Source organism: Heterodontus francisci, chromosome 10 (genome assembly GCF_036365525.1).
Source record: "Heterodontus francisci isolate sHetFra1 chromosome 10, sHetFra1.hap1, whole genome shotgun sequence".
NCBI classification, from domain to species: Eukaryota; Metazoa; Chordata; class Chondrichthyes; order Heterodontiformes; family Heterodontidae; genus Heterodontus; species Heterodontus francisci.
In genome coordinates this window covers 44,730,703-44,749,605 of record NC_090380.1, presented here as the reverse complement: position 1 = coordinate 44,749,605, position 18,903 = coordinate 44,730,703, and the positions used below count along the sequence as shown (strand labels likewise).

Sequence of the window (18,903 nt, the reverse complement as noted above, 5' to 3'; positions counted from 1 at the left end):
CCTCTTTTTGTCTTGTGGTGCTCCATGAGTTTCATTACATGGGTTGTAATGAGGTCCAGTACTGCCACAGCCTAAAAACAAATATTTAACTGGTTTTGTATCACTAGAAAACTAGTCCACTTTACTTAACAGACTAGTAATATCAGAAATATTTACAACAAATCAGAATTCCAGTGAACACTAGCACCCTTTCTTAGTTTTTTGAGGTGCAAGTTCAGAGAGGCACTGGCATTAAAGAGTTTCTGTTACTAGTGATTGCATTTCATTAAAGGTTAGTATGGGAAAGAGCACCAATTTATGCTGGATTATAGTTCATGTGGTTGGCTTTTTTTTTTATGCATGAACCCTGATACATAAACAGATTTCCATCGTAAAGCATATGCTGTATATAAGGACAGGAACAGAAAGTAATTTGACTCAATGAGTATGCTCTGTCATTTGCAGCTCTCTCTTTTGAATCCCAATTTCTTTATTTTCTGTTGGTATTTATCTTGCTTTCAAATATATCGATTGATTTTGCATTTATGACATCTGGGACAGTGTATTCCACATTTTCACAACCATAGCCTGAATTTCAAGATTATGCATTTTAAGGTTGTTTTTCATATGTAACAAAAGCATTGTGTCTGCATGCAGAGAATATCACTTAATATATGTTATAATTAAAGTAGGTTAAGCACATGTATAACATACACACATGCACAAGTGGGCATATCTCCCATGTTACTGCTATAGGTGAATAAAAGTATGCTGTGCTTTGTTAAGCCACATAACATACAATATATTACTATATAACAAAGCTTCATGTGACTTCCTGCACTGTTACTCCAGAAGAAAAGTAACAAAAGTTCCTGCAATTGTAGTCTTTTCTACTCTCTAATTCTTGCTGTTCCTTTAGTTTGTTTTTCTTCCACATCAATGATCCTTTGGCATGTTTCAAAGAAGAGCAGGGTGTTGTCTTGGACAACATTCTTCTTGCAATTACCATTAACAGGTGAGGTAGTCCAATGGTAATGTCAATGGACTAGTAATCCAAAGGCCTAGACTAATAATCTGGAGATTAGAGTTCAAATCCGACTGTAGCAATCTGTGAATTTGAATTAAGGTTTTAAAAAAAAAAAATCTGGAATAAAATACTAGTATCACGAAGCTATCAGAATGTTGTTAAAAAGTGAACTGGTTCACTAATGTCAATTGGAGAGTCCAGAGGTAAGGGAGCACGTGTGTTGGAGGTAAAAAAAAAACCTAAAGCAGAAGGGAAGGCACTAATTAGTGAGTAGCTGGTGAGTTTTTTTTCCCAGATCAAATTAGGGACAAGTTTGATAGTACTGTAATTAATTGGGGCATTTAAAATATTTTCCAGTGTTTTAGTGCTTAGTGCAAGTTAATATGTACAAAAAGAAAAAAATCTAAAAAGCTGATCCAAATAATATAATCTAGATTAAAATATGGCAGAACAGGTTGTGTGTCTCAGCCACAGTATGTGGAAATTTGTGGACTGCAAGACAGTCCTGATGCAGTCTATGTTTCCATTTCAAATCTCTCCAGCTCAAAGTCATTGAGGAGTGTAAGCTGGTAACACTCTGACACGAGACAGGGGAAGCAGCAGTTTGCTCCAGACTTCAGTCACATGTCGCAGAGATGTGCAGGTTCAGAACAAGATTGGTGTGACCGGTTGTGAGATACAAACGAGGATCTGCAGAAACTGATCCTATCAAACAGGTGCAATGTACTTGCTACCTGTGGATATAAAGATTGTCGGACAGACAGCCAGAATGCGAACCATGGCACCTTGCAGCAGGAAGCTGTCCAAAGGGGTGAGGAGAGGAAAAGTAATGTGATAGTTGTAGGGGATACAATAATTAGGTAGACAGACAGGATCCTTTGTAAGCAGGTTTGAGAGTCCCACATGGTGGGCTGGATCTTGTTCTCCCACTACCAAGAGTGGCGGCAGGTTCTCCCGCTACCAAGAATGGCTGCCACCATGCATGGGCTCTGCGCCACTCTGATCTTGCGTCTGACGGACGCACATGTATGGCAAACACCCCCCAAATAGCATAGCGTGGACTAAAGGCCTGCTACTCAACCCAAACCTGACGGGACCCAACAACATGTGTCAGGTTTGGGTCGGGCCGCTCTTCCGGGTCTGGGTCGGACACACAGTATTAATTGGAGTTGAAAGGTTGTTTAAAAAGATGAAGATTGGAGCCACGAAGTCAGTGATTGTTTGGTCACGAGTTAAACAGAAACCCATGGAGTTGTGCCCAGACAGGTTGTGCCACACTGTATCAGTATTGCTTAAAATAAACACAGCAATTGCCCGAAGGTTCAGAAAATATCATTATACATTACCTAGACTCCTGCTTTACAGGTTGAAATAATTGCTGCAAGTTTATCCAGTAAGCAGCTGAGATGCAGAGACCAGGAAGGTCCTGAGTGATTAATTATTATAAAATATACAGTATTTGTACAAAAAATATAAAATGATCACTGTCAGGACTCTAGTCTACACACATACAGTACAGACCTAGACTAGAGTCCAGTGATTATATTTTTTTTTGTATAAATACTGTATATTTTATAATAATTAATCAGTCAGGACCTTCCTGGTCTCTGCATCTCAGCTGCTCACTGGATAAACTTGCAGCAAGTATTATTTTAAGCAATACTGGTACAGTGTGGCACAACCTGTCTGGGCACAACTCCATGGGTTTCTGTTTAACTCGTGACCAAACAATTAGTGACTTTGTGGCTCCAATCTTCATCTTTTTACACAACCTTTCAAGTCCAATTACAGTTTTTGTTGCTTATCTGCACAAACTGAAAAAGTGAAAAACGGATTCGGAATCAGAAGGTAGGTAAAGTCAGGTCAGACTCGGGAAAAAATGGAAGGCCTCTGGCCGGTCCGATGTGGTTCTGTCAGGTTCAGATCAGGTTTTTTTTCCCTGACCTGAGCAGGCCTTTAGTGGGGACGGCCTCGGCGACGCTGTTCACGGCGTCACCTGTTGAAGCAGATGCTGGCACCATTTTTAAAAGGCTGCCAGCACTGCAAACAGCACAACATGATGCAGAGTTGACCCCTTCCCCCCTCTATGCAGTACATAGTACAGAGCTGACCCCCCTCCCCATACAGTACATAGCGCAGAGTTAACCCCTTCCCCACCTTGGTTGCATCAGCTTTCCTTGGACAGAAAAGTGAAGGCATGTGAGTGTCGCATGTCTCGCTGAAGATAAGGAACTGAAGATCACTGTGGATTACATTTTAATTAATGCAAAGATGTAATTTAAATATGCAAACTCGGGTCCCATCACAGAGTGGTGGAGGGGCTGCCATAGAGCTTCCCCACTGCTGGGAAAATTGGGCCCAGCAATCCCAGCATTGGGTTCCGTGGTGGGCCATTGCCACTCCGTTTTTCTGGCCCCCCCTCTCCCCCACCCCCTCCATGGAACCCGACGTTGGGAAGAGAACTAAATCCAGCCTGTATGTTGCCTATGTGGTGCCTGGCTGAGGGACCTCTCAAACCAGCTTGAATGGATATTGTAGAGGAAGGGGGAGTATCCAATCGTTGAGATTCATGTTGGGGTCAACAACATTGGGGAGAAGTAGGCAAGAGGTCCTGCTTGAAGAGCACCTGGAACTAAGAGCTAAATTAAAGAACAGTACTTCTAGAGTTATAATCTCAGAATTATGATCCAAGCCACATGCAAACTGGCATAGGGATAAGCAGATTAAGGAGGCTGAAGGAGTGGTGTGGGAAAAATGAGTTCCATTTCATGGAACACTGGCCAGTATTATGACAGGAAGGAACTTTACCTTTGGAACAGGCTGCACGTGAACCCTAGGGTTACCAGGGTCCTAGCAGAAAGGATAAACAGGACAATCACAAGGACTTTAAACTAGTAAGTGAGAGGGAGGGCTCAGGTAGACAAGGTAGGGTAGGTAATAGCTCAAAAATAAAATACAATGGAAGAGAATACAGTAACAATCAGAAACTGTGCTGTAGGCACACAGATAAAGGGAAAACTAAAATATGCAAAATAATTAATACAGGAATGAGAAATAAGAAATGTTTAAATAAAAAGTTAGAGGGCAGGTTAGGGTGTATGGGTCAAATAAGCATTCTTTATACAAACACAGGATATAAGCAACAAATTAAATGAATAGTAAGTGCCAATTCAACTTCAAGGGTATGACATCAGTTGCCATTTTTGAGACGGTCAGGATGGTGAACTAAATATACCAAGTTATGAGGTCTACAGGAAAGATGGGAAAACCTTTTTCAGTGCTGTATCTCCAAATAAATATAAATTAAAAAATTAATAGTAAACAATTAAAGACTGTAGTGGGAGTTGCACCTAGGCGCCCTGGTAGCAGCAGTGATGTGGTAGATTGCATAAATGCAGAGTTAGACAAGCATATAGCAAAGACTGGGTGTTCTTAATGGGGGATTTTTAACTTTCATATTGATTGGGATAAGCAGACTAGCACGTCAGAAAGATAGTGAATTTGTTGAGTGTATCTGGGATAGCTTTCTGCAGCAATGTGTCCTAGAACCAACAAGTGGGTAAGCCATATTGGATTTAGTAATGAGCAACGAGCCAGATAAGTAAACAGCCTGATAGTATGTGGACATTTATTTAATAGCAAGCATATGATTGAATTCAACATAGTGTTTGAAAGGAAGAAACATGAAACAGTTACTAAGATTCTAGACAGATTTCAAATGGAGACTGCCCACAGTAAACTGGACAAATCTGTTTAACAATTAGTGGGAGATGTTCAAACAACAACCAGTTTACACCCCTAAGGGGCAAGAGCTCTGCTAGCCAAAAAGACAGCCGTGGACAACTAAAGAGATAAAGGACAACATAAAACTAAAAGAAAAAGTATACAAAAATGCAAAAAATAACAGACACTGGCAATGGGAAAGATACAAGGGACAGCAATGGGTGACAAAACAGATAGCAAGAGCTACAAAAAGGCAGTATGAAAGGAAAGTTGCAAGGGATACCAAAATCAACACAAAATGTTTTTCAAAATTATATTAGGAAAAAGAGAATGGTCAGGAACAATGTGGGCCCTTTGAAAACTAACAGCAATACCAATGAAAACAAAGAAATGGTAGACATGCTAAATTATTAAGGTGGACTACAGTGGTTCAAGAAGGCAGTTCATCATCACCTTCTCAAGGGCACTTAGGGATAGGCAATAAATGCTGGCTTTGCCAGCAATGCTCACATCCCAAGAATGAGAAAAAGGTCTACATTAGTACTTCCAGATATCCTAAGGAAACTAATATTGAATCAGGACCAATGGCTCACCAAAATTAGCAAAAGCAACATAATAGTAATGAAGAAAATAATAGCACTAGAGAGTGACAAATCCCCAGAATCAGATAGTTTCTATCCCAAGATCTTAAAAGAAATAGCTGAGGACATTGCGGATGCCTTAACTATAACCTTCCAAAGTTCTCTAAATTTGGGAACCGTTCCTTTCAATAGGAAAATTGCACATATCACGCCACTACTTCAGAAAGATGACTGAAGGAAACCAGGGAAATATACATGAGTTAGCCTAACATCTGTCGTCAGATAACAACTAGAGCCTATAATTATCGACAGAGTGACTGTACATCTTGAAAATTTTCTGCTGATCAGAGAACCAGCATGGATTTGCAAACATTGAATTTTTTGAAGAGGTGACTAAAGTAGTGGACGGTGGAATCTATATTTACATGGACATCCGGAAGGTATTTAATAAAGTTTCTAATGAGGGACTGTTAGCTAAAGGTCATGGAATTGAAGACAAATTATTGACCTGGTTGGGAAATTGGCTGAGTGGCAGGGATGATGAGCAGGTACGCTAATTGAGCAAAATAAGACCAGTGGAGTCCAAGAATCTGTGCTGGGGTCTCAACTATTCACTGTGTTTTTTTTTAAATTTAGATAATGGAACAGAAAGTCACATATCCAAATGTGCTGATGAGACAAAGATAGGTAGCATTGTAAACAGTGCAGATGGAAGCATAAAATTACAGATATTGACAGTTTGAGTGAATAGGCAAAACTATGGCAAATGGATTGCAATGTAGGCAAAAATTGGACCTAAAAGCTTAAAACAGGGCACTTTCTAAATGGTGAAAAGCCAGAAACAATGGAGGTCTGAAGAGACTTGGGAATCCAACTCCATAAATCATTAAACTATCATGAAAAGGGAGATAAAATAATTAAAAAGGCGAATAATGGAATGCTGCTTTTTATATGTAGAAGACTAGAATACATGGGGGTAGAAGTCATCCTTCAGCTATACAAAGCCCTGGTTAGACCACACCTGGAGTACTGTGAGTAGCTCTGTGTAGCACACTTTTGGAGGGATACATCAGCCTTGATGGGAGTGCGGGGTAAATTTACCAGAATAATGCCTGGCCTCCTTGCCATTGACTCCAAACCCCATGGTCTCCTGGCATCAGGAAAAACATGGGCAAGGAAACTGCCTGCTGATTACCACCTACCATCCACCCTCAATTGATGAATTAGTACTCCATGTTGAACATCACTTGGAGGGTAGCAAGGGCACAGAATATACTCTGAGTGAGGGACATCATTCACCAGGAGTGGATTGGTAGCACCACAACTGACTAAGCTGACTGGGTCTACGGAAGGTAGGGAGAGAAACAACACAAGGGAAAAACTACTTGAACTCATCCTCACCAATTTACCTATTGCAGATACATCTAGCCATGGCAATATTTGTAAGCAGTGACCACCATACAATCCTCAGGCAGCCAAAGTCTTGTCTTCACACTATAGACACCCTCCACTATGTTGTATGGCACTATCACCATGCTGAATGAGACAGATTCAGAACAGATCTAGTAGCTCAAAACTGGGCATCCGGTCGGCCATCAGCAGCACAACTGTATTTCACCAATCTATAACTTCATGGCCTGGCACACCCCTCATGCAACAATCGCTCCATCGTGGCCTTCTCCTGAGGTCCCCAACATCACAGATGCTTCAGCCAATTCAATTCACTTCACATGATAGCAAGAAATAGATGAGTGCACTGGAAACAGTAAAGGCTATGGGCCCCAAAATCCTGGCTGCAGTGTTAAAGACTTATGCTCCAGAAATAGCCACACCCCTAGCCAAGCTGTTTCAATACACTTACAAATTGGCATCTACCCGACAATGTGGAAAATTGCTCAGCTATGTCATAGAGTCAGAGTTATACAGCACAGAAACAGGCCCTTTGGCCCATCGTGTCTGTGCCGGCCATACAGCACCCAACTATTCTAATCCCATATTCCTGTACTTGGCCCATAGCCCTGTATGCTATGGTGTTTCAAGTGCTCATCTAAATACTTCTTAAATGTTGAGGGTTCCCGCCTCCACCGCCTCTTCAGCAGTGCGTTCCAGATTCCAACCACCCTCTGGGTGAAAAAATGTTTCCTCAAATCTCCCCTAAAACTCCTGCCCCTTACCCTAAATCTATGCTCCCTGGTTGTTGACCCCTCCGCTAAGGGAAAAAGTTTCCTCCTATCTAACCTATCAATGCCCCTCATAATCTTGTACACCTCAATCATGTCCCTCCTCAGCCTTCTCTGCTCCAAGGAAAACAACCGTGGCCTTTTCAGTCTCTCTTCACATCCTGTCCAAAAAAGCAGGACTAATTCAATCCGATCAGTTACTGCCCCATCAGTCTACTCCCAATCATTAAAGTGATGGAAGGTGTCATCGACTATGCTATCAAGCAGCAATTACTCATTGATAACATGCTCTGAGTTTGCACAAGCGAGTTTGGAAAGTGAGTGAAGTTTAAGGGTTCATCACTCAAGACTAGTTTTTGTTTTGTTTACATCTAGCAATTAATTTAAATTCCTGTTTCAGTTAAGAGGTAAGTTAGATTTCTTGCAGTTTTAAACAGGGGTATACTGACACTCAGAGTATCTATAGCTAGTTAATTAGGTAGCTGGCCTAAACTGGTTTCTGAGCTGTAGCAGAGCTGACATAGCATTGTTTTCAGAGTATAAATTCAGGGGACTCTCAGTTCTGCTTATCTCCACTGAGTTCTGCTGGAAGGCACAGAGTGTTAAGAACTTTCTTCTACCTTTTTTCAGCCTCCAGTAGCTGCCTCTCTCTTCGGTACATGGGAAGAAGTTGATTGGTGAGTAACTGGTAAGTTATTTTACTTCTCATTGTAATAAAAAGTTTTTAAAGTTACATTATGGCAGGTCAGCTTGGCCAAGTGGAATGTACGTCCTGCGGTATGTGGGAAGTCATGGATGCACCACATGTCTTAGACAAACACATCTGCAGGAAGTGTCACCGGCTGCAGTAGCTTGAGCTCCAGGTTTCAGAACTTGAGTGGCAGCTGGAGTCACTGTTGTGCATCTGCGAGGCAGAGGACTATGTGGATAACACGTTTAGGGAGGTGGTCACATCGCAACTTAGAAGCATGCAGCAGAGAGGGAATGGGTGACCGCCAGGCAGTTTAAGGGAACCAGGCAGGCAGTGCAAGGGAACCAGGCAGGCAGTGCAGGAGTCCCCTGAGTCTATCTTGCTTGCTAATCAGTTTTCCATTTTGGATACTGGTGAGAGCAATGGCTCCTCGGGAGAGTGCAGCCAGAGCAAAGGCTGTGGCACCACGGGTGGCTCAACTGGACAGGAAGGGAGGAAGAGGAGTGGTAGATCAATAGTGATAGGGGATTCAATAGTCAGGGGATCAGTTGGGCGTTTCTGCGGCTGTAAACGTGATTCCAGATGGTGTGTTACCTCCCAGGTGCCAGGGTCAAGGATGTCACAGAGCGGCTGCAGGACATCCTTCTGGGGGAACGTGAACAGCCAGAGGTCGTGGTCCACATTGATACCAATGGCATAGGTAGGAAGAGGGATGAGGCCCTGAAAGACGATTTTAGGAAGTTAGAAGGAAATTAAAAAGCAGTATTTTCAGGATTACTCCCACTGCCACATGCTAGGTGAGCATAGGAATAGGAGAACTGATTGATTGAACACATGGCTGGAGATTTTGTGTAGGAGGGAGGGCATCAGATTTCTGAGGCATTGGGACCGATTCTAGGGCAGGTGGGACCTGTACAAGATCGGCGGACTACACCTTAACAGGACCAGACCTAATATCCTCATAGGGAGGTTTGCTAGTGCTGTTGGGGAGGGTTTAAACTAGCTTGTCAGGCAGATGGGAACCTGCGGGGTAGCTCAAATTGGAAGGAAGTAAAGCAGGCCCCCATGTGCCAAGAATGAGACACATATATTTTGTCACATGGACATTAAATTTTAAAATTGTTGCTGGGACAAAAAGGCAGCCTATTACAAGGGGTTGCCAAGCCCCTAAATGGAAAGACTTTTTTTTTTACCGGCATTGACCAGTGGCTGAGGGCTCTTAAAATACAGCTCAGCTATGAGACTCTCAGAAGTAATTCTGTTAGAGGAATTTAAAAACCCACGTAGAGGAGCAGCAGGTTCAGGGAGCCCGGCAAGCAGCCGTTCTGGCCGGTGAGTTTGCTTAAATTTATATGTCAGTTACCCAGGGGCTTTCCTAATTACCTCCACAAATCCGAAAAGAACAAAGGGTGGGAAGGTGATCTCCACCCAGGCAGTCCTGAGAGAGAAAGGAAAGTAGGAGACATTCGGGGCCCTCCTCCAGCCAAATAAGAAGGTACTGTGAGCAAGAGTAAGACCCGGAGACCTGTGTGCTTCCATGGTAATAAGGCAGGGCATTTAAAAGCTGACTGCTGAAAACTAAAGGGAAAACCGGTAGGGTTAATCAGGGCATACCCACTCAGGGAAGACGTGACCCTGATGGAAAGCACAGAACAAGCTGTGGCTTTAACTGCAGTAAGAGTGCAACCCACAAAGCTTACTGAGGCTGCAAGTGCAAGAAAAGTTAATAGGATTCCGGAAGGTTATCAGGGTTTTGTGTCTGATGGAAAGTAACTCCATAACCCTCGAGTGGGACAAGCAAGCCCATAGTGATTCTCAGGGACACAGGGACCACTAGATCCCTTTTACTGGTAAAAAGCCTGACCTTTCCCCCAGTGAGTGCAGTGAACACCAAAATGATGGTGAATGGTGGCGGAGGGCAGTGTATGCCTGTACCTGTACACTGGGTGCATCTGGAGTGCGATCTAGTTTCGGGACCGGTGACCATAGGGATTGTCCCCAGTTTGCCTGTGGGCCAGGTTGACCTGCTCCCAGGTAATGATCTGGCGGGGGTGAAGGTGGTAGCTGCTCCAGTAGTGAAAGAAAGACTACAGGAGGTCAGAGAGACAGGGCAGTGGCAGGAGACGGTCCCCTGCAGTGTCCTTGAATGTGTAGTGGGTCAGGCCATGATCAAACCAGATCCCCCAGAGGACACTGCATTGGGACTGCAGGCAGATGACCATGAGGTCTGCCTGTCTGAAACTTTCTTTGAAAAGTTAGGAGACCCAGGGAATGAATTAAATTGATTTTCCCTCGCTGAGGCTCAGTGAGCCAACCCAGTATTGCGAGACTTAGCACAGGCTGCCCAGTCTGAAAGTGAAGCAGAGAATCCCTGATTGCTACTATTTAAAGAATGAGGTATTGATGAGGAAATAGAGTTCTCCTCACAGACCTGAGAGCAATGTATGGACAGTAGTTCACCAGTTGGTGGTGCCACAGAGGTACCGGGGAGAAATATTAGGGCCCACGAGACTACAGTGGCTGTACATGCCGGTATACGAAAGACCAAAGCCCGCATAAGACAGAATAAAAGCAAAATATTGCGGATGCTGGAAATCTGAAATAAAAACAAGAAATTCTGGAAATACTCAGCAGATCTGGCAGCATCTGTGGAGAGAGAAGCAGAGTTAACGTTTCAGGTCAGTGACCCTTCTTCGGAACCTTTAGCTTTTCAAAAGCTGCCTGGCATTCATCTGACCATACCACTTTGTTTCCCTTTTTTTGTAGCAAGTTGGTTAACGGAGCAGCCACAGTACTAAAGTTTTGTACAAATTTCCGTTAAAACCCGCACATCCCGAATAATCTCGATATTTCCCATTTAGATTTAGGGATAGGGAATTCCATTAAGGCTTGCACCTTTACGTTTTTGGTAATACCTGACCTTGCCCCACTACGTGTCCAAGGTAAGTTACTCTTGCCTTTCCAAATTCACTTTTTCCCAAATTTACCACTAAGTCCGCAGCTTGTAACTTTTTAAACAAAAAAGTTTTAATTGGTTTAAGTGTTCTTGCCAAGTGTTACTATATATTAGTACATCATTGAGCTATACTACACTGTTGGGAACACTGGCTACCAACTGATTCATTAATCTTTGAAAAGCTGTTGGGGCATTTTTTAGCCCGAATGGCATCACCCGGCACTGATAAAGACCGTTAGGCATTACAAAAGCTGATATCTCTTTGGCTCAAGGAGTCAAAAGAACTTGCCAGTATCCCTTTAAGAAGTCAACCTTGGTTAGAAACTTAGCGCCGTCTACTCTGTCGATGCAGTCTCCTAAACGTGGAATTGGGTAGGAGTCTGCCTTTGTTACAGCATTAACTTTCCTATAATCTATACAAAACCGGGTTGACCCGCTACTCTGACTAGGTTCAATCAAATTGTTTTCCAGCATGTACTGGATCTCTGCTTTCACTTTGACCTGTTTGTCTGGACTCAAGCGGTAAGGATGTTGTTTTAAAGGAACAGTGCCCCCTATATCCACATCATGTGTGGCTAAGGTTGTACATCCCGGCTTATCCCTACAAACTCTTTTAAACATTGTGAAAAGCCTGGTTAGCTCTTCTCGCTGTTTTGCCTCTAAGTATAAAAGCATATCGTCTAATTATCCTAGACATTCTGTGTTCACTAATCTGACAGTTGGAGGTTCAATCTGAGAATTTCCGAAGCCTAATTCTGCCTCATCCTTACTATCCATTTCCTTCTCCACAATCCCGATTACCTGACATACCTGTACTGGCTTATCCTCCTCCCTGCAGTAATATTATTTGAGCATATTAATGTGACACAGCTGGTTCTTCTTCCGGCAATCAAGGGTGTCAATCAAGTAATCTACTTTATCCACTTTCTTGATCACTCTATATGGGCTACTGAACCATGCTTTTAATGGTTCTCCCTGTAATGTTAACAACACTAATACTTCATCCCTTGGTTGAAAATCACGGGCTTTTGCATTCTTGTCTGCCCATCTTTTCATATTGACTTGGGCTGCTTTAAGGTGTTTCTGAGCCACACCACAAGCTTTTGAGAGCCTTTCCCGGAACACAGATGCATCGTCTAGTAGCGAGGATTCATTCTTTTGTTCCAAGAATCTGTCCTTTATAAGTTTTAGAGGACCTCTTACTTCATGACCATAAACCAATTCAAAAGGACTGAAGCCTGTAGACTCAGTGAGTCTCTGGTGGCAAATAAAAGAAAGTCTAGTCCTTTATCCCAGTCATGCGGATATTCGTGACAGTATGTTCTAATCATCGTTTTGAGAGTCTGGTGAAATCTCTCTAAATCTCCCTGTGACTGTGGGTGATATGCTGAAGATTTCAACTGTCTAATCCCCAAATTGCCCATGACTTCTTTAAATATCCTAGACATGAAGTCAGAACCGTGATCTGATTGAACTTCAAGTGGTAACCCATACCTCGTAAAGAATTGGGTTAATTTTTCTACCACTACTCTAGCAGGAATTGTCCTCAAAGGAATGGCCTCGGGAAATCGAGCAGCCATATCCATGATAGTAAGTATGTACTGCTGCCCCGCTTTTGTTTTTGGCAAGGGTCCTACACAGTCTACCAATACCCTGCTAAATGGTTCCTCAATCACTGGTATGGGAACTAGCGGTGCTGCTTTTATGATAGGTTGTGGTTTTCCCACCATTTGACAGGTATGGCATGTCCTACAAAATATTCTCACATCCTTTGTAAGACCTGGCCAGTAATAATGTTGGCTTATGTGTGATTTGGTCTTCCAAATTCCCCTATATCCTGCAAAAGGAATGTCGTGTGCTAACCTTAATAATCCTTGTCGATATTTAGATAATACCTCTATCTGTTCAATAACTGTCCAGTCTTCATCGGCAGCTCTATGAGGCGGTCTCCATTTCCTCCTCAAAACCCCGTTTGCCATATAATAGCCTTCCGGAACTCCTTTCACCTCAGCTTCTGACAGAGCCATCTGTGCTATTTGGTAGATCTCTGGATCAGCTTGCTGTGCTGCAATGATAGACGATCTGTTAAACATCTCATTTGGATTATCTAAATCCACAAATAAGGTTTCAGATGCCTGATTATCCATTTGTGGTGCCCCTTTTACCTCCGACAATGGATCCTGTTTAGCCATTGCTCGGGTAACTACACGCAAGAAATATTCCCGGAACTTGCTCCTGTAATTGCTCAGTTTTCTTAATTTTACTTGGTTCCTCTAACTATAGGAGAAATTGATACTTTTGATCCAGCCAAATCGTTTCCTAGCAGTAGATCAATTCCCTTTACTGGTAAACTGTGGACAACACCTACAGTTACTTTCCCAGATATTAAGTCACTCTCTAGGCATACTTTATATAAAGGTACGGGTATATACTCCCCGCCAATTCCATTTACTAAAACTTTAGCGTTCAAGGCGCTCTCTGGTGGAAACGTCATATCTTTCCCCACCAAGAGTGTTTGGGTTGCTCCCGTATCCCTGAGTATAATGATAGGTTTTCCTGCCTCACTTACAGGATTCAGAGTTACTCTCCCCTTTGACAAAAATCATTATAACTCTCAGGTAGTTTATTCTTAACCTCTGCACTCCTCTTAGTTTTAGTATCTGGTTTCACATTCACAGCTGTCGTTAAAGCTATACTCTCAGTCAGAGTCTTTTCCTCTGCACCAACATTGCGTACCCAAACCAGTCTCATGGATTTCCAGCACTCTGAAAGAAGATGACCCGTTTTGTTGCAGTGATAACACTTTGGCTTGCGAACCTCACTTCTACCCTCAGCACCTTCCTTTCTGACCTGAACAGGTGATCCTGGGGCATTCCCAGCTGTTCCTTCTTGTCCCCAGCTACTTGCCTTCCTTTCACCCTCCCACTTTCTATCCTTCTCGGGTTTATGGGGGTGACGGACAAAATAGGTTGGCTTATTCACAAGCCCAAAGTCATCAGCAATCTCTGCTGCTTGCCTAGATTTCAAAACTTTCAGGTTATCTATATGGGTTCTCACTACTGAAGGAATGGAGTGTTTAAACTCAGAATTAATTCTCAAAGGTTCTCATACATGGTTTCTATCTTTAATGCCCGTATCCAACAGTCAAAATTCATTTGCTTCACCCTCTCAAATTCTAAATATGTCGGCCCAGTCAATCTCCGTAAATTCCTAAACTTCTGACGGTAAGCTTCAGGGACTAACTCATATGCAGCGAGAATAGCCTTTTTTGCCTTCTCAATCTGCAGAAGCCTCTTCAGAAAGCATGGCATAAGCTTCATGAGCTCTGCCTACCAGCCTGCCCTGCAAGAGCAATGTCCAGCTCTCTTTTGGCCATTTCATCTGTTTGGCTATTTTTTCAAAATATATGAAAAATGCCTCTACGTCCCTTTCCTCAAACTTAGGAAGAGCCTGTATAAATTTAAACAACTTCTCGCTGGATCCTTATCTAAATCAGATTCTTCCTGCCCTGAATTTCCCCTGGATTTAAGACTATCCCTTTGTCTTGGTTCCATCTCTTTTAATTTAAATTCCCTCTCTTCTCTTTCACTCCCTCTCTGAAATGCTCTCTCTTTCTCCCTTTCCTCCAATTCAAGTTCTCTTATTGCTATTGCTTTTTCTTTTTCCTTTTCCTCTTTTTCTTGCTGAAGCTCCAGTTTTTTCATTTCCAACTGAATCCTAGCCAATTCCACTGCATCAGTCTCGGACCTATTACCTTCATGTCTCTCATATCCCTTTCTTGTTCCTCGTATTGCCCTTCATCTGTATTATCATCACCATCATCATCTTCTACTAATTCCAGATGTTTGGCTATTATTTCAATATCTCTGCTTTTTTGGCACCTGATTTCAATTCCAACCCCAATTTCGCTGCCAATTCTTTTAATTTGTTCTTAGTTAAAGTTATCAAGATACTCAGGGAAACATTCTGCTTTCCCAAAAACTCTGCTACAACCACTAATGCCATAACAATGGTATAGACTGTACCTTATTATACAACAGACCTGGTTCTTTTAATTTCTTTGTAATTGGTGTCAGATTTAATTCCCAACAATCAAGTTTCCAACTGATAAGATCCCAGACTCGACAGCAATTAAGTCAGGATGGTGTGTGGCTTGGAGAGGAACTTGCAGGTGGTGGTGTTCCCATCCATCTTGCTGCCCTTGTCCTCCGACGTGGTTGAGGTCGCGGGTTTGGAAGGTGCTGTCATAGAAGCCTTGGTGAGTTGCAGCAGTGCATCTTGTAGATGGTACACATTGCAGCCACAGTGCACCCGTGGTGGAGGGAGTAAATGTTTGAGCTGTTGGATGGGGTGTCAGTCACAGGGGCGGTTTTGTCCTGAATGGTGTTGAGATTCTTGATTAAAGATGCATTCATTCAGGCAAGTGAATATTCCATCACCCTCCTGACTTGTGCCTTGTAGATGGTGGACTCTGGGGAGTCAGGAGGTGAATTACTTGCTGCAGAATACACAGCCTTTGACCTACTCTTGTAGCCACAGTAATTATGTGGCTTGTCCAGTTAATGGTAATTCCCAGGATGTTGATGGTAGGGAATTCAGCAATGGCAATGCTGTTGAATGTCAAAGGGAGATGGTTAAATTCTCTCTTTTTGGAGATGGTCATTGCCTGGTACATGTGTGGCGCACATGTTACTTGCCACTCATCAGCCCAAGCCTGAATATTGTCCAGGTATTTCTTTAAACAGACTCCAGAAGCTGGCTGAGTGTGTCTACCCTGAGGCACAGTGTGGCTTTTGAGCAGAGAGATCCACCATCGACATGCTGTTCTCCCTTTGCCAGCTACAGGAGAAATGCCTCGAACAACAGATGTCCCTCTACGTTGCTTTCATAGATCTCACCAAAGCCTTTGACCTCTTCAGCAGACGTGGTCTCTTCAGACTACTAGCAAAGATTGGATGTCCACCAAAGCTACTGAATATCATCACCTCATTCCATGACAATATGAAAGGCACAATTCAGCATAGCAGTGCCTCATCAGACCCCTTTGCTATACTGAGTGGCGTGAAACAGGGCTGTGTTCTCGCACCTGCACTGTTTGGGATCTTCTTCTCGCTGCTGCTCTCACATGCGTTCAAGTCTTCAGAAGAAGGAATTTTCCTCCACACAAGATCAGATGACAGGTTGTTCAACCTTGCCCGTCTTAGAGCGAAGACCAAAGTACGGAAAGTCCTCATCAGGGAACTCCTCTTTGCTGACGATGCTGCATTAACATCCCACACAGAAGAGTGTCTGCAGAGACTCATAGTCAGGATTGCAGCTGCCTGCAACGAATTTGGCCTAACCAACAGCCTCAAGAAAATGAACATCATGGGACAGGACGTCAGAAATGCTCCATCCGTCAATATTGGCGACCATGCTCTGGAAGTGGTTCAAGAGTTCACCTACCTAGGCTCAACTATCACCAGTAACCTGTCTCTTGATGCAGAAATCAACAAGCGCATGGGAAAGGCGTCTGCGAGAAAATGGCGCACTGACACGGAACACAAAAGTCCGAGCGTTTCAGCCCTGTGTCCCGAGTACCTTTCTCTACGGCAGCGAGGCCTGGACAACGTATGTCAGCCAAGAGCGACATCTCAACTCATTCCATCTTCGCTGCCTCTGGAGAATCCTTGGCATCAGGTGGCAGGACCGTATCTCCAACGCAGAAGTCCTAGAGGTGGCCAACATCCTCAGCATATACACCCTACTAAGCCAGCGGTGCTTGAGACGGCTTGGCCATGTGAGCCACATGGAAGTTGGCAGGATCCCCAAGGACGCATTGTACAGCGAGCTCATCACTGGTATCAGACCCACTGGCCATCCATGCCTCTGCTTTAAAGTCGTCTGCAAACGTGACATGAAGACCTGTGACGTTGACCACAAGTTGTGGGAGTCAGTTGCCAGTGATCGCCAGAGCTGGCGGACAGCCATAAAGGCGGGGCTAAAGAGTGGCAAGTCGAAGAGACTTAGCAGTTGGCAGGAAAAAAGACAGAAGTGCAAGGAGAGAGCCAACTGTGTAACAGCCCCGACAACCAATATTATCTGCAGCGCCTTTGGAAGAGTTTGTCACTCTAGAATTGGCCTTTATAGCCACTCCAGGCGCTGCTCCACAAACCACTGACCACCTCTAGGCGCTTACCCATTGTCTCTCGAGACAAGGAGGCCAAAGAAGAAGATTGCTGCATGCAGGCACAGATTGCTTCAGTATCTGAGGAGTCACAAATGGTACTGTACACTGCGCAGTTATCAGCGAACATCCCCACTTCTGACCTCATGATGGAGGGAAGGTCATTGAAGCAGCTGAAGATGGTTGGACCTATGACACTATTCTGAGGAACTCCTGCAGGAACTGAGATGATTGGCTTCTAACAACCACAACCATCTTCTTTTGTGCTAAATAAAACTGCAACCAATGGAGAGCTTTTCCCCGATTCTCATTGCTGGTGCTCCTTGATGTCCAGCAAATAACTTTCACTTTACCTCTGGGATTCAGCTCTTCTGCCCATGCTTGGACCAAGGCTGTAATGGGGTCTGGAGCTGGGTGGTTCTGGCATAACTGAAACTGAGCATCGATGAGCATAGGAACATAGGAGCAGAAGTAGGCCATTGAGCCTGCCCTGCCATTCAATATGATCATGGCTGATCATCCACTTCAATTCCTTTTTCCCACACTATCCTCATAGCTCTTATGTCATTTGTATTTAGAAATCTGTCAATCTCTGATTTAAACATACTCAGTGACTGAGCTTCCACAGCCCCTGGGGTAGAGAATTCCAAAGATTCACAACCCTCTGAGTAAAGAAATTTTCCCTCATCTCTGTCCTAAGTGGCTTCCCCCTTATTTTGAAGTTGTGTCTCCTGGTTTTAGACTCCCCAAACAGGGGAAATATCTTACCTGCATCTAACCTGTCTATCCCTTTAATTATTTTGTAGGTTTCAGTGAGATCACCTCTCGTTCTTAGAAATTTTAGAGAATACAGGCCTTGCTTCCCCAATCTCTCTTCATTGGACAGTCCCGCCATCCCTTTGTTGCACTCCCTCTATGGCAATAGTATCCTTCCTAAGGTAAGGGGATCAAAACTGCACACAGTACTCCAGGTGCGGTCTAACCAAGGTTCTATACAATTGAAGCAAGACTTCGTTACTCCTGTATGCAAATCCTCTTGCAATAAAGGCTAACATATCATTAGCCTTCCTAATTGCTTGCTGCACCTGCATGTTAGCTTTCAGTAACTTATTGACAAAGACACCCAGGTCCCTTGGCACATCTACACTTTCTCATCTCTTACCATTTAAGAAATACTCTGTACATCTGTTCCTCCTACCAAAGTGGATGCCCTCACATTTTTCGACATTATATTCCATCTGCCACGTTCTTGCCCATTCACGAAGTCTGTCCAAATCCCCTTGCATCTTCCTCACAACACACATTCCTACCTAGTTTTGTGTCATCCGCGAACTTGGAAATACTACATTTGGTCCCCACATCCAAATCATTGATTGATAGATATAATATATATATATTTAGGGACCCAAGCACTGAACCTTGCGATACCCTACTAGTCACAGCCTGCCAATGCAAGAATTACACATTTATTCCTACTCTCTGCTTTCTGCCTCTTAACCAATCTTTAATCCGTGCCAGTATATTACCTTCTATCCTATGTGCTTTAATTTTGCTAACCAACCTCCTGTGGGGGACTTTATCAAAGGCCTTTTGAAAATCC

The 18,903-nt window shown here is 43.4% G+C and overlaps 1 protein-coding gene across 1 annotated transcript in view; it reads right to left on the bottom strand.

The window, feature by feature from the left end:
• LOC137374435 (superoxide dismutase [Cu-Zn]-like) overlaps positions 1 to 18,903 on the bottom strand; it is a 102,050-nt gene that overhangs the window by 52,899 nt on the left and 30,248 nt on the right. Inside the window, exon 3 of the mRNA XM_068040546.1 lies at positions 2 to 71. Coding sequence (XP_067896647.1) covers positions 2 to 71 — 70 coding nt within the window. The remainder of the gene's footprint in view (position 1; positions 72 to 18,903) is intronic.